The 17,719-nt window shown below is 38.1% G+C and overlaps 1 protein-coding gene across 1 annotated transcript in view; it reads right to left on the minus strand.

Moving 5' to 3' along the window:
* LOC145442260 (uncharacterized) overlaps positions 1-17,719 on the minus strand; it is a 45,471-nt gene that overhangs the window by 19,570 nt on the left and 8,182 nt on the right. The window contains exon 6 of the mRNA XM_080320164.1: positions 6,935-6,973. Within this exon, the coding sequence (XP_080176290.1) occupies positions 6,935-6,973 (39 nt within the window). The remainder of the gene's footprint in view (positions 1-6,934; positions 6,974-17,719) is intronic.

Here is a 17,719-nt window from a genome sequence, read left to right on the forward strand (position 1 = left end):
ATTCAAGAGAAATTGATTTCGTCATCAATCATATTCGTATGGTATATAGTTGGGAGATATGAATTGCCTGATCAGTATTGCAAAATATTTTTATATTATATTTGCAGATTAACTAGCTCCATATGTAATCATTTGATTCCTTAAATCATGAAGAGGTTCGAGATTTCAAAGACCACTGCAAGTCGTTTCTACAGCTTCCTATCATTTCAATGTGTCGCAAATTCTGATCGTATGAATTCAGTTATAAACTGAAAACTGATTATATGAGATTCTAGAATTCTGAAGATTCTGAAATTAAAATCTCCAAATATTTCACGACATGCTGCATATATCACGGTGTCTCTGAAGAACGGTGTAGACCCCCGCGAAAATACCCAATGAAAGCCAGCAATCTTTAGAAATCATGATTCCACTTTGCGATTATAACAGCGAGATTCATGCCATTGTATACATCATATTTTAGCGTATTACTATTATGTCTCAAAAGTTAATGGGATATCCAGCAGCCAGTATCAGATCTCACCCGAAAACGACCTCAAAAAATTCAAGACGATCGTTTGACAGTATATGTCAAGTTTCAAATCAACTCAAAGATAAGCAAAATACTTCAACCGTAATACATTGCCTGCAAAAGGCATCAACCGAATATGCAATTTTGTACATTAAAACGAATGGATGGGCTATTTGCGAGCGATTGCGGCGCTTGGGAATATAATTTACCGAAAATTCATTTTGCGGCCATACCAAATCCTTTTTGAAGCGACTCAGCGCGCTGACTAGGGATTACTTAAATCTCGACGTAACTCAATCATATTACTTAGGCAAAAAGCAAAAAGCCAGGGCTGACAGAATATAATTGCGTGACTTGTAGGGTTGTTCAAAACCAACTATTTTCTCAAATTTTTGTCGCTATTAGCTAAAGTTGTTAGTTTGGTTAAAAAATGTTGCCCACCAGTTTTGGTAGAAGTGAAGCAACTTGGGTTTAAAAGTTTTGAATTTAATAAAAAAATTCTTTTTCAAATTTTACAGGCTAATCCATGAAATTGTTAAGTTGCTACAATAACTACGCAAAACAAAGTTGAAATAATTCCATCCATTCGAAGTGAAGTGATTCGAGTTTTTCATTGATAGGTCGCTGCTGCTTCGCTGCTACCAGTTGAAATTGAGCCGAATTAGCTGTGTATCGTTCTATGGAACAACTCGACAGTTCCATCGGGTGGACAGTAAAATTTGCAATTTTTTTTAGAAAGATTTTATATTAAATTTGAAATTTTCAAACTATGATAGCTTAACCTCTACTCATTGGAATTGAGCCAAATTTGGTGTGCAACGTTATTTTAGTCGACCTAACAATTTTAGCCGCAAACATTTGGGAAAAAATAGTATTTTTGAAACACCCCAAGACTATAGTCTCACACGACAGACATGTATTAACCAAATTCTGATCAGTATGCTCTGAAAGTCGCATCCGACTTCAAATTGACAATAAACTATGTCATGTAACTAGCTTTTGATAATAAAAACAATTTATAGAAGGCTGATTGTCGTGCCTGGATTGAAAACTAACTGAAGATATGGTCACAGTTACTGTTATGAGATCATGACTTGCGGACAACACCAGCTACATCAAGCTACTCCATACCAGGTATATATGTTAGATTAGTATCAATGATTATTACATACGCGATTTCTTCCACAATGCGTCGCAGAACTATACATTATTCCGTAATTATACATAACATAATAATCTTGATAAACCAAAGACATAAATATACAATGTTCTAGCCAATTCTCTGCCAGTTTCTGACCATTACCCCTGACGAGTGTCAGCCGAAAACTTCCACGTTCATTTCAGTATGAATATACTATTCCATTGCATATTGAAGTTCTGTACCCCCTAGAAGTTCTTCAGATGCAGCTATACTGTTTTACCATACCATATACACACTAAACCATATTTTGCAGAACACAGAAATAGTATTCATATGATCAATGTGGAATTACTGCAACATAGCAATTGTAAAATGTCCCTTATATAGGACATAGCTTTTGGGCCGTAGACGCGACCCTGAATGCCGCTAATCTCCAAAGGATTACACATATATACTAGCGACCCAACTGCTACATATCGCCTGGCTCTGAAGCAGTTATTCGTATAGTATATCTAATCGATTATTGCTAATAACCATGAAAACAAACGACCCCATACGGTCGATATACCTCTTTTCCTACAATGTAAACGAACTCGTCATTATAACGACACACCCTTCCGTAAAATAGGCGTGTGGCCGTCAATAATATTTCCGGACGCCTGCTCTCCATAGAATATAGACTGAGCGAAATATCTAGTCAGATAAATAGAGATTACATCATATATGCAGGCCTGTTTTTCGGAACTGATTTTTGGATTGTTTATCGATAATAAGCTATACCTTATCGTCAGGTCTATATGGCATTCCCTAGTGAGCGTAATGTGATTTGGGATCCAACGGTTCGTTATTCTGCATGATAAATAGATCTATTAACCGACCAAGACAGCTTGGTGCTGAGACAATAACAAATAACACCTCTATGCCGCATAAATACAGCAGTACTCGCAAGAGGCAGTGTTCATTTTTTATCACTAAAAGGTTAATTTGCAGAATGCATCGGGTGTTTTTACGTTGAAAATTGCCGCGAATATGGAATTTGTATAAAGGAGCAATTTATTTTCAAAGGCTCAAATGTTACTTGGGTAAATGCAACGTAAAAGTGAGTCATTGCTGTTAACAAGGATGCACTCTTTAGCGAATAGGGTGTGTAGTCACACCCATAGGGTGGTACACGAAAACTTGAACATTTTGTACACAAACTAACTTAAGTTTTAGACTTTGAAAATGAATGAAAACGAAGTGATTCGAGTTTTTCAATAATAATTCTTGGAATACCCACAGTAAATACTATTTTTGTTCAAATCCAAGATTTTCAACTACGATCCCTTCGCTTCTACCGGTTGGAATTGAGCGAAATTTGCTGCCTATCGTTTTTTGGACTACTCTACTATTCCATGGGATAGACAATAAAATTAGAAAAAAATTTTTTTCATTTGTTATAAAAAATTCCAAATAGCTTCTATTCTAGTAGCCGAAATTGAGTCAAAATTAGCGCGCAGAGTTTTATTTTAGCTAATCTAGCAAGTTTAGCTAATTGCCGCTAAAATCTGAAAATAACACTGTACGTGTACAGTGACTGTGTATTCAACAAATCGACCTATGGCATCATATTTTCACGCGCAGACAGAAATATTGCTTCGTAATCCTTTATCTCACGATAGCATACGGACGGCGGCGGCGCGGGTGATTCAAACATGCCCCCGCAAAGCTAGATTAACCAATACTGATCACTGCTTTATTTGGCCAAGTCAACCCGTATATCAATATTGAACGGCCGCTTGATTCGGTATCGCATCTGTTTTCAGGAACTATGCAAACACTTGTCTGTCTGGGCGGTTCCAGTCATATGATATATTAAATCATATAGATACTTTTGCTTTTGCAGTGAATTTTAGGGGATTAGATTAACTAACATTTGTGTGAGTGGTATGGCTGCTCCATTATATCAGGATAGCAGACCGAGTAGGGTTATTCAGAAATACCTTTTTTTTTCAAATTTTCGCGGCTACTTGATCAATTTGGCTAAAAAAACGATTCACACCAAATTTGGCTCAATACCAACTAGCAGATTTGAAACTATTAAAGTTTTAAAATTTTGAATTTATCATGAAAATTTTTTGCTGCCCATGTAATTGTTGAGTTGTCTAGAAAAACGACGCAACAGAAATTTGATTTGACGCAATTGAAATTCGTAGAAACGATGTGATTCGAGTTTTTCTTTAATAATTCTGGGAATACCCACCGCAATTTTTTTCGAATCCAAAATAATTTTCAACAGCTATAACTTCGTTTCTACCGGTTGCAATGGATCAAAAATTGGCATGCACCGTTATTTTAGACAACTTAACAATTTCATGGGGTTGACAGTAAAATTTGAAAATATATTTTCAAATATTTTTATAATAAATTCAAAATTTTCAAAATCTATAGCTTCACATCTACTATTTGAAACTGAGCCAAACTTGGTGCGCCACGTTTTTTGGCCAAACTAGAACATTTTTATCAAATAGCCGCAAAAATTTAAAAAAAAATCGAACAACCTCTGATTTTTGTTACATCTATGTTCACTTTCCACTCGAGTCAGGTGCTGTTGATAATCAAGATCATCTGTTCTTCAATTACAATTACGGCCATGCTGGTAGCAGATTGATGGTCTGCATTTATATATAATAAGTCTCGATACGTCGACATCTAGCCTCTTTCTGCATTGAGAGTGAACAGGGTGTACTCAGTTCAAGTGAGGTGGATAGTTTGAATAAACTTTAAAAACTGATTTCAGGATTCTCATTTTTCACAAATGAAGGTTATATTTCTAATTCTACCCCTGTGAACTCAACAGATCGATAAATCTTGTTATCATATACGCAATTGAGTGAACGAAGCCCAGGTTTACGAAAAGAATATTAACTTAAACCACGATGATGCATTGCTCCATTGGGTGCTACAATTTTCTCTCGGGTATACGAAGAGTAAATATATTTTACAGGAAATATAAAGTCAATTCATTTGGACCGCTATGTAGTGTTGCATTTAAAGCAAAAAAATGTTTTTTTTAAGCTGTAAAATTATGCCATAATTGTGTCAATACTGTACAAAAAACATGTTGTATGAACCTACGGACATTTACCACCCGATGTAGCCGACGTATATCGATATGGGATGGTTGGAACCCTCAAAATGGTCGGTTCAACAGCATACATTTCGTCAGAGGAGCTATTTTTACCCTATATTTTCAATTGTTAATGTCAATCCACTATAACGTCACAATTGAATATTCGTGACGTCATGGCTTTAAAAAACAATAAAAAAATGTTTTAAAGTAGGACATTGTTTTAAACATGTTCGTTTTCAATTTATTTTTGTTTTAAATGCAACCCTAGCGCTATGTAATGCATATGCTGCAATGCTTCCCTAGTATGAGTATAGCACGCTATCAAGTGTCATATCGAAGCAATGACATCAAGTAGATCTTTTTTGCAGTCTATACACAGTACACTACACAGTTCACACGCAAAGACTACGTACGATTCGTCACATAGGTGCAATAAGATCCAAAGTGCACATACGGCCTAACGCGTTTCGTACGCATTACCATTACAACTACACCTGGATTTAAACTTCGATTGTTGAATAACTTATTTACAATTGAATAAAATATTCATATCGAAATGAAACCTAATATATTGTACTCGGATGAGACTCGTCAGGGGTAATCGTCAGCAACTAGTAAAGGATTTGTAAGAACATTGTATATCTACTACAGTTGCTGACGATTACCCCTGACGAGTGTCAGCCGAAAATATTGGGGTATCTTTCAATACGAATATATCACAGAATTGTATATTGAAGTTCTGTACCTTCAAGAAGCTATTTTAAGAATTAAGCTTTCAAAAATGCGTTCGTAACAACGTATATGGACTCGAAGACTTTTCGCATGCCTCTTATCAAGAGTTACCAGTACGTGAAATTAAATAAAACTAAACCAATTGGTGAAATAAATGGCGGGTCGACAAACGAGCTTATGCAGACTTGGACAACTAGACTATAGACTAATTAGAGCGTATTGTCGGTAATTTAATTTTAATCTAACTTGTGAAATGTTCCTATGCCCCAGTTTTAATTCTATTATAAGTTCTGGTTTTGCAGTAGATGTTCCAGGAGAACTGCATAGTGCGAAATGGGCCAAGCTTGCTGTACAGATATTTGCTATTCTTATGCTCACGGAAAGGAGCTCTGATTTGATACGAACTGAACTTGATTCAGCGTCTAAGTTTTCGCCAATTCAGTAATTCTAATCCGAATCTAATTTGGAAAAACCGGTGTAGCTATATTTCTAATTTTATTCGAATCTGAAAAACTATGTATCCATAATTCTAACTCTAATCTAATTTAGAAAAGCCGAACATTTTCAAGTTGTCCGAGTCTGTTCTTATAGACGACATTTGAAAAGTCATACAGTTAGAAAGATCAACCTAGTATAGGCTACATAGCACACCGCTAACTTGTCGCTAAGCTATATTACCTCATGCTGATGGAATCATGCGCAGACAGCAGATGTATAGAATTTCTAAAGCAACGAATGGTATTCATGCATTTACTCATGCGCATATAAACTCTGGGTATCGATTGAATACAGAGCGCATTTCCAGCACAATGTGCGATTGCGCCGTGTATATATACTTAGTTATATCTGCTGAGAGAATATTCATTTCCTCGTGCGCTATCCTGTATTCTGCGCTTCGTTTTATGTCCACTTTGTCCTGGCTGCGTACAAACTGCGACCAGAATTAGCCTTCCCTACGAAATCCATTAAAATCAAAGCAAACTACCATGCGTGTATGCGTCACGTCCGGATGTGAATAGGTTCGGTGCAAGGCACATTTCCGACCCGCAAGAATGCATCGCGAATCCGTGAATATCAACACAAGCGGAAATGAATTGAAAGGTTGGAAATTGCATGTGTAGTTCGTATGCAGTTTTTTTATGGAACACATATTGATATAAATACAGCCAACTTCGCTTAATTCGGACAGTTAGCTGTGTTGTACAGTATTTTTACTGTATTACTGTGTAACACACACATATAATATTAAAATGATACTTTTTGATATCCCACCAGAGGACGATTTGAAATGAGGTTTATACATATGCATTTGTACTTTTGAGAGTTGAAAAATGTAAGATATTCCAAGAATATTCACATTAGGCTGTTATCGAAACAATTCTGACAAAGCTTATATTTTATAGCAGTTATCTAGAGATAAAACGCACTGCTCACTCACCTCCGACCCTGAGGTTCTGTCCTTGGATGGATCGTCAATCTGCAACAAAAAAGAATACTCTTGAAGTTGCTGCAAAATTCATCGCCGGTCTTTACCAGGGTTGTAATGGCTTGAGTCATGCATGACTCGAATTGTCTTGTGTCAATTTGTGTATTGACTCGACTTGTACTCGAGTCATTGCGCATGGCTCGTCCAAGTCATATGACTCGACACATATACTTGATTGAAGTTTCGTGTATTTCAGTTAAGGTTGCATTTAAAACAAAAATAAACTTAAAACAAATAGGTTTAAAACATGGCCCTCGTTTAAAACATGTTTTTATTGTTTGTTTTTCAGCAATGGCGTCACGACTATGCAATTGTGACGTAACCGTGAATTGACATTGACAATTGAAAATATAGGGTAAATATAGCTCCTCTGACGAAATAGGCTTCCTACCCCTGTCATATACCGACCAAAATATCTTCAACCAGGACTATACATCGTCATGCAGCATTTTCACGGTCGGCGGTCATCATCATCAAAATATTCATTCCGTACCAATGGTATATATCTACGTACTAGAGCTGTGGAACCGACTGTTTTTCGGGTTCTAACCATCCCATATCGTATAGGTCGGCTATATCGGGTGGTAATCGTCCGTAGGCTCATACAACATGTTTTTTGGAAAGTATTTACACAATTACGGCATAATTATACAACCTAAAAAACACATTTTTAAAAGCCTTTGCTTAAATCACTGTTTAAAACATGTTTTAAACAAAGTCTTTCAAACAACCATTTGTTTTAAATGCAACCCTAGATCAGTACTGATAATTGTAAAAGATTCTCAGAAAACGTCTTTTATCTGCTTGAATAAACATGTTAAGAGTGAGAAAATGTGTATATTAAGAATGCGAGGACTTCGATATCACCCAAGAGTTTCACAGAAATGATTTGAACCAGAATTGAACTCGATAATCAACAGTGCACGTGCACACAGCCGGTAAGCCATTTTATTGAAATCTTCATCGGATCAAAACACCACAATATTGCGATATAATGAAAAGACAGGGGGGTGTCCGAACCACTTGGAGCAGTCTATCAGACCCCCACCTTGACATGCAGCATGTAAATAAGGAGCATGTACACTGGAAGAAAAGTATTAAAGATGACACAAAAGGAAAAGCGATAAAAATTAGCATTTGGTTGGTGATAGCACTCATCTCACTAAAAGTCGTAGTTACAGGCTTGCGAGTCGTGACACGAAGACAAATGAGATGTTTTATTTAAATAAATGAAAAATCGATACAGTTATACACAGCAAGGAAGGGAATTCGTGGCGCGAGCACGCTCATAATAAGTGGCAAACAAACGACCAATATGAGTATTACGTAAATTCAGGAAGAAAATGCTAGTATAATTGAATAATACGCATATTGAAATAAACCCGAATATTTTCGGCTGACACTCGCCAGGGGTAATCGTCAACAACTAGTATTTGGAAAGAGCATTGTAAATTTACTGCTAGATGCTGGCGATTACCGATGACGAGTGTCAGCCGAAAATATTCACGTTTATTTCAATATGAATATATCATTCAATTTTATATTGAATTTCTTTACCTCCAAGAAGCTCTTCCAAAATTATGATTTATAAAACAGCTCTACACAGACGTGACAGACCCCAGCCAACAACTACTAGGCCTTTGTGTTTACGGACGTGAATTCGTGTTGAGGCAATGCAGACTATACACTATTTATTCGTCGAGGGATATCTTCATATATGTCATGGACGTCTATACCCACGCGAGACTAGATAGTTACGGAATATTAAATTAGTATGCAGTTCGTACTGATATCGACCGATCGATGATATCGGTGTTTTGGCACCGATTTCAGAGATATCGGTATCGATCTAAATCCCTATCGGTCTACGGACTCGTTAATATCATCTTATGCTTTAAAAACTCGCATTTTCAAACCGATTCGATGAAATTTTTACTTATTTTCTCAATTTCGGCATTGGCCATCGGTCTTTCGTTTTTGAACTCGAAATGCCCTCCATATCAAGACATATTAACTTTACCAGCCTTAAATTTTAGTATCAGACCACCACTATACTGTATAATGTTCTGTGCGACGTGACGACATGTATACGCGTTATTTTGGGGGTTGCGGTCTCGCCGAGCCCTCGGGAAAACAAAGATCTTTCCTCGCTTAAAATCAATATCGCCTATGTCGAATCAGTTTTGGAGATGATACAAGCAATTCCCAGGCGATGACCAAAATAGAAATAATAACTGAAATGCCATTTTTGTGAGATTGCAGTCTGCAAATTGCACAGCCTATTAACGTTGATTTCTGACAGACTGAATCGAATATATGCCAGAAAAAAATGTAACTTCAAATCGAGTTCTCGGAATGGTGGTTTCTATCGTTTTAATTATCAATACTAGGGATGGTGTGAACGTGAGGTTCACGTTCGCGTTGTGTGTGTGTATCAGACATGGGGTAATCGCGATTAGTAATCGTAATCGATTACGACGATTACAGCATTTTCAAGTAATCGTAATCGCAATCGATTACATTCGAAAAAATCCCGAAGTAATCGTAATCGTAATCGACTACTTCCTATATTTAATCGATTTCTTTGTGAAAGAACGATTACTTTCTATTTGTACAAGGACTGTGACATAAACTGAACACTCGTGAACGAGGAAGAGATATTATACCAGTTATTGAGAGCACAAACGTCTGATTTTCAAATGCCACTGCTCATTATTACGTCAGAGGTTGGCCTTTAGCTTTGCTCGTCTTTGCGTAGGAAGTATCCACACATAGTAAATAGATATTCGATGTACATTTGTGTCATTGTAAGAAAACCCACGGTGCTGTAGCTGTATATCGGTTTATCAATACATTTCAGACGCCACTACCTCGCATCAGGATAATTGATCATAATCACCTCTCTGCCTAAGTTAAAATAGCAACTTTTGTATTGATGTTTGGTTATGCTCAGTTAAACCATACAATGTAATAGTTCTAATTCTATAGTTAAATGCAGTTTCACCGTTGCTGTCTGGCGAGCAGTAGGCCTTTGGTACGAACGTACAGCAGACAAAGTTAAAATTCTGTACTCGTCAAATAAAACATTACGATTCCCACAACGAAGCATTAAAATCAACAGCTGCTGATATATATCACTGGGCCGTTGTTTTGCCGTTTCTAGTAATGGCAGCTTACATTACATTATCTGCATAAAGTTGAAGGCGGAATTTTATGTTCACTTTCTGTTATTCTCATAATATTCTACCCAAAACAGGTCGCTATTTCACAATTCTTTACTGAACATTTGGACATGCCGCCATAGCCATCGGCTTATATACCATGTTAGCGTGGGTTGTAGCTAGAATCAGGATCAAAACAACAAAAGCGTCCCCCAACCAAACTTTGGTCTTGGGACCCCATAGGGTAGTCAATTTTGAAGTTGAAGATTTAATTTCGTCAATAATATTGGTAATTGCATTATATTGCATTTCTAATCCTATCTCAGCGCCCGATGGTCAGATTTACCTAAAGAGCGGGGGGGGGGGGATTAATTCATAGTTATTACATCTGGTGTCTTGCAATAATTACTTTATTGTATGTTGTTAATTCGTAACCTCCTGTCTGTTATATAACCAAAAGATATTGATTGTAGAGGCCCAAACAGCAGACTAAAAGAAAACTTGCGTGGGACGCACACACAAATTGTCACGTCTAATGCTCTGTGGGTGCCCGGGTGGCATTTGCATCGTGGGCTCGGATTTGAAGGAATGGACTATTAGTCACGCCCACCCAGCGCGGCTATTAACAATGGACACATACCCTAAGTTTTGGCCAATGTCTTTCTTTAATAGCACACTTCGTGGAGTCTCATGTTGGCCGAAACTGCATATGTCTTTTGATGTGTCGAGGAGCGGTATTGACTGGCACCTAAATGCCTATTACTATGAATTATGCATGCTATATTTCTTGAGGGGGAGACGTATGCATTTCGAAATCAAGCTATCTAGAGACATTTAAATCGCAAAGCTCAAAGAGAATTTTCAAGTTTATGAAATCTCTCGAAAATGCCCTATAATTTACGTTGGTTTGCAAAATACTTTTGAGTCCCCTCCAACCACGCTCCCCACCCTATTGGGGAATTGGGCGGGGGCGGCAGTTATGGACCTGGCAAGAATGCAAATCATTGGGTGCGATAAACCGTCCTCTATAAAATGGGCAAAGGGTACATTATGACGTAACAAGGAAACGTCCCATCTTTTTTAAAGACAGTTGTTATATCATTGGGCCTTTTCAGCGCAAAACATGTATTGTCCTCCAATATAACTACTACGATGCAAAATAAATGTAATCGTGAGTAATCGTGATTACTTTTCCAATGTAATCGTAATCGTAATCGACTACTTCCCGATTTTGCTGTAATCGTAATCGCAATCGTAATCGCGTGATTCAGAAGTAATCGTAATCGCAATCGATTACATTCATGTAGTAATCACCCCATGTCTGGTGTGTATGTGTGTGTGTATGAACCTCTGCAATTCGGAGGTTCGCGTTCGTAGACGAACCTTGGTTCCGCACGGTGGACCTTTTTCCTAAATTACATGTTTGGTGGAAATTATTTGCATCTCAACTTCGGACCACTCTCCGCATGCGGCAGCATGGTGAGATATTCAGGTAAGAAATTCAGATATTCAATATTCACCTTTTCGTTTGTGATTATTTAGTGACTCTCTGCTGTGAGCTTTACCAACAGTCACATCACAACAAGAACGAAATACACTACATGCAGGTAGGCTTCAGCTAATTGTGCTTAATCAATCATTAAATAAATTATTGACATCAAAAAAATTGATACTGTTGAAAAATCGACGGAAGATATCGTTTATATTGAATTATCATATCGTTTGATTGTTCCAGTTGATACATTTGTCGATGCTTAAAAAGTAAGCTGTTACTTCAGTATTGCTGCATAACAAGGCTTGGGTCGTCACTAGGTAACGTGTAGGCTACATTAATATATTACTTAACGGAAATGTAGGGTTGGAATTAGCAATATGACGTCACGTGACGCCATAGGTTCACGTTCGTGTTCACATAGAACCTTTCAAACCGATTCACGTTCACACGAACCGGAAACTTTCAGGGTTTCACACCATCCCTAATCGTTAGCTATGAGAGCAGCAGGATGGATAGTAATTACTCCCTTTGAAACTGACAAATTTCAGTTTTCAATCGAGCAATGATATATGGCACTGAATAGAACCATCACAAGATGTCATATTTATAATCATCATTTATTGAAAGAAAGGGCCGTCTCTCACAAACTCGACTGGCTGGAAAATATTGGCAGCAACTCATATCATTTTAAAGAAAAAGCTTAATCGATAATTCATTTTCATATATGTTATTGCTAAAAAGTCGTGGTTTCTGCTATGTTAGGGTAGTTGGTTAGTCGCCACCGCTACGATACCAATAGTGTCTGATCCGAGTCTATATAGAGACTATAGCGCGTTGTATAAAAATCCCAGCCCGTGACGTCATCGCCCTATACACCTCACCCAGTCATTGCTGCTGTCATTTGTCGGGCGATTATTTTTTGACATGTTAAAAAAGTCAAATTAAAAAAAAAATTGTAGTAGCGTGAGGTCAAAAAGTTGTCAAAACTGTTTACAAAGTCAAAATTAATCTTTGTCCATTTCTGCCAAGTCACTTCTTAAAGACAGAACGTCGTACCATTTTCGTTATATCGCAATCTTGTGGTTCTTTTGAATCGTTAGAATTTCAATAAATGGGATTGGCTGCATCAGAAAATGCAGAAAATTATCTCTAGTTGTACTGCAATAAATTTCGGATTTTCACACAATATCGCGTAACGTGATTACTTGAGTTCTTCATAAGTCAAAATGTCTGTCAAAAAAGTTTTTTTTTTAATTTTTCTAAATTAAATTTTTTATTTTAGGTCAAAAAATAATCACCCTAATCATTAGCTACAATCATCTCGTTTTCTTGCTCTATTAACTAATATAGGTTACAGCCAGATCATACAGCAAGAGTGTACTTGATTGTCATCAGACTGTTAGTGGACCCCCGATGTCGTATTGATCATTTCAATCAGATATATACTCGGATACTGTTCACACTCTTAGTGAAAATAGTGTGTGTTCGTACCCAAAGAGTGGTACACGGAAGCAGCACCCAACTCAGAATAATACCGAGGTCATAAAATATAGACTCTCTCCCCCAGACCCGTCTGGGGACGCGCACAAGGGACAGCGTCTTAGAACAGATTTCATTCACAACATATCTGCGCGGCGCGAAGACCCAAACAAGAATCGCTGATTGTTGATGCGTTTAGTGGAAGTGATTGATTGTGATGGATCGCCAAGGTGCTGTTCAATAAATAATGGGATAACGCGATAGTTAATAGCGGGTTGAAGAGCCGTGCTACAAGCGAATATCGATACTTCGCAAGCCACGAATGAATTATTCAAGGACAGAAAATGATTGACGATATTTCTCGGCGGGTATTCTATGTGTCAGCATCTGTATATTGCGCGAGTCACAAAGTAGCCTATACATCCTTAGATGCTACTTGAGATGCAGCAGGACAATGGTATTGATCCCTTTGGTTACCGATATGGTGGTTACCCGTTATAGCGCCCTCTAAGCGATAATTTGAGTTAGAATCAACTCTTCAACAGTTATCTTGGACGGCTCTACCCGTGACTGATTGTGATTACCCGTGAGTGGCATCATTTGCAAAATTCAATCACGTATACTGGTGTCGATATGTTGTCGCTGCGGAGTCAAAGTTCGCGTTATCATATTTTGAGATCTGACAAAGATGACACATTTTACAAATAACAATCTCAGAATCGGACTAGAAAACGGGTAATTTGATAATTTATACTCGGGGATATCTAGATATACCTGTTTTTACTGGGAATACTATTGTATTGTCGGAACACAGTTTTTTCGGGTCATTAATGCCATTTTTAGTTATGCGTGTGTATTCGCCAAACCGTCGCTATAAAGGAGAACGAATTGCCAAATATGGAGGACATTTGATCGTCCTCGTTGGACTTTTCCGATTTCTTGGAAAATGAGAACAAATCCTCCTAAAGGGAACGTATGATAACCCTAATCAAAGTATAGCTTGTCTATTTTACACATTTTAGGGAAAATTAACTTCATTCAAAGTTTTCATTTTCCTTCGGTGATATCTTGCCCACGGTTAAAATTGAAACAATGTGACATAAACATGACCAATATATGGCCGAAAAACATTAAAATTGTACCGACATTCGATTTTCCATCTATTTGAAAAAAGAATGCTACGATATGGAATAACGTCTGCGAACGTAAATAATTTACGTTTTTATGAGTTCAGAAAATCAATGTTTTGATTCTCTGCTCTTGGGACACCGCTAAATTGTATTTGCAAAAATCTTATTATATTTTTTTTAGTCAACACAAAAATTTTCAAATCGCCCGTTTTCTAGTCCGGTAACCGAACTATTGTGATTTGTAAAAAGTGCCCTCTTTTCCGGATCACAAAATATGGTAACCCTAAATATATTCATTGATCAATATATTTTCCGTGATGCGCCGTGGCTTGCTTTTTGTTTCCGACATTTGCATGTTTGAAATCTAATGTCAATTTTTGAGGGTAACGACTTGGGTACTATGACGGTCTGAGCTTGGGTGGCTTTGATGACCCTGTTGTATATAGCTGCACTTCTATACCTGGTTTTTCATATCGTTTTATCATAGTCAATTGCATTTTTGTAATAAATGTTATTGATTTGCAGTATTGATTAATAAAGATTCTCTCTCCCTCATACAATTTACAGCTGACTTGCAAACACCAGCAGCGGAGATAACCCACTGACCTCGTCAGTATTGAGCTAGTCAAGTTTACTGTATTGTAAAAGAGAAATCATTATACTTACTGTTGCGGGCGCTCTTCTGCAATAGAACAGAGCTCGCGGCTCAGATTCCGTCGGATATCAGTGTCATTTATGGCAAAACTCCCGCGTTCAATCCGCCCCGCTTGCGAGAAATCTACCATGCTAACCATGTTCTGAGGCGAGGTCATAATCTGCGGTTGGACGCCTATAGCGCTAGGCTGGTATGACGCCGAATCTTCGGGTGAACTGCAGCGTGCGATGCCTGCACTTTCCAGACAGTATGCATCTACCTTTTTCCTATACTGACTCGCTACAGCGTACGAGTCTGAGCATCCGCTAGTTGATGATAAAGATCTGAGGGATTTATCGGTGTGTTCGTGTTCCATTCTTAGTTTCCTCCGGCTAAAAGCTTTGTGGTATATTTCCGAGTGTTCAGTCGATATTGACTCCGCTGTCCGGGGATTCGCAGTCTTGGTCTTCGGGCGTGAAGCTCAAATTCGTGACTCCGCTTTTCCGGCTTGATTTGAATGAATGTGATTTTGATACCGCACCAACGCGACTCGACATCGTTGACATGCGGTGATCGGATATTGAGTGCGCGTTTTGGTTTTTTCTGGATAAGAGAGCCACCTCCATCGCATAGACACGGCACCCTAGACTTTTATTTATAGGTAGCTGTACCAATAGGCAAGATTTGTAGTAAGAAATGAGATACCAAAAGACTAGAAAATATTTTAGTATGTCCAATTAACAATTTAATTGTAACTACGCAGTTTTTTCCAAATGAGATTAGAATTACAGAATTCACAAAATCTCTGAAATTGAATTAAATTCCGTGTAAGACAAAGCAAACCCGTATGCCCTGAATAATGAATTCCCTATTCTATACCCTGGCATATTCTTGCATGACATGATGTGTTTGAATCATATTTTGAAGATTTATCTCATACCACCATAGCTACTGCCTTACATGCTGAATTGAACACGCTATCCAAGTCAGGATAAGCAGTAATGGGATCGTGTGAACGTGAGGTTCACGTTCGCGCTCTGTCAGTGAACCTCCGAAATTTAGAGGTTCACGTTCACAAACGAGCCTTGGTAGGTTCTGCACCGTGAACCTTTTTCATATATTACAATTTTTCACGTAATTATAAGATCTTCCGTTGACATTTATTGCATTTCATCGGCGGGCAACAACGCTGGCAGCATAAAAAATCAACACTAGCCAAGCATGCACCTTGAAAATCTCAAAAATTTTACTTGTTTTGTTACAAAAGTTTGCTCGAAATATCCAGCTTTCCGTTTGTGAATATTTAGTGACTCTTTGCTGTGAGCTTGACCCGCAATCACACAACATCAAGGGCGAAATACGCTACTTTGTATAGGTATTAGGTAGTCAGCGAATGGCGCTTATTCAATTAACCAATGAAATCGATATCGTTGTCTAGCGTAAAAAATCTAGCAGGCGTATACGGTGTCCATCTTGATTTGATGTTTATCGTATCATAAAAACCAAATCCGTGCGATTGGGGTGATGGCTACTGCTGTTTAACTTGTTTATGAGGTAATACCGGTAGCAAGGACAGAAACCCCTTTACACTCTGCTCAATATCAAGGTATAGCAATACTGAGACGCGGAATATATTGTCCGGTCAGGTCTATAGACCGTTAAGGCGTACGGTTATATTCCCTTGCAAGTCTTCGTCGAAATTGTTGGCAAGCGATTGAAGATATTGATTTTACGGGATTATTATATCATTTGATTGTCCCAGTTGATACATTTGGTGACGTTTAAAACGTCAGTGTGTACTTCAGCATTGTGGCACAATGTGGCCCGAGTCGTCACTAGCTATCGTGTCTGTACATTAATATATCACTTCACTGAAATGTAGGGTTGGCATCAGCTAAATGACGTCACTTGACGTGATGAGGTTCACGTTCGCGTTCACACGAACCTGAACCTTTCATAGGTTCACACCATCCCTAAGCAGTATATACCGTATCCTCCTGATTACCGGGAAAGATATCATTCCGGCAAATCACACCTCATTTTCTTATGGTAGTTCATCCAGCCTGTTCTAAACCTGAGCAACTGGAATCGGAATCCCAACCTTAACCTCGCCGAGTAGCTTATCGGGTCGGATCAGCTGATTTCGCGAGATTCCGCGTGTCCAGGAAAATGAGTCTGTGCACGAATCTACGTCACGATGAGTGGGAAATGCGTACGAGACGCAAAAAGCTTGACGAGTGAACACACTTCCTTTTGACAGAATAAGGGTAGTCGATGTGTTAAAATAAACCTAAACCAACGGCACGTGAACAGTGGAGATACTCTTGTAGGTGCAGAAGTGCGGTATACACATTGTATGCAATGTATATGGGTAACTGCGACGGGTTTGACACAGTAGTGATTCCTGGCACCTGACATAATTTCCATTTATACTCAATATATTTCGTGTTTTTTTCGAGTACTGAAACGATACGCTCCACTAACAGTTAATTTATCAACGAAAATTATAATTTCGATGGTATTTTCCCCTGTGGCAGCACGGAAACCTCGATTGGTCGTATTGCAGCATACGAAACATGCATTACAAAGCCACGCACTTGTCGTGGTCGAAAATATACCGATTTAGCTTTCATGTGACGCAAAACCACCATAATATTCTTTATCGCAGCATAAAAAGTACATATTCGAACTTTCTGCGTCATAATGAATGATACTCGAATATTCGACTCGACTCGAAGCGGAACACATGATTCGGATTCGAATCGCTCATGTATTCGGTTTTGCCCAGCCCTGATAATGACTATACTACTAAAGGCCTGGTTCTCTTCCTACCTAATT

Source organism: Botryllus schlosseri, chromosome 7, assembly GCF_051294905.1.
Source record: "Botryllus schlosseri isolate E-star chromosome 7, Bs_hap1, whole genome shotgun sequence".
In the NCBI taxonomy this organism is placed as follows: Eukaryota; Metazoa; Chordata; class Ascidiacea; order Stolidobranchia; family Styelidae; genus Botryllus; species Botryllus schlosseri.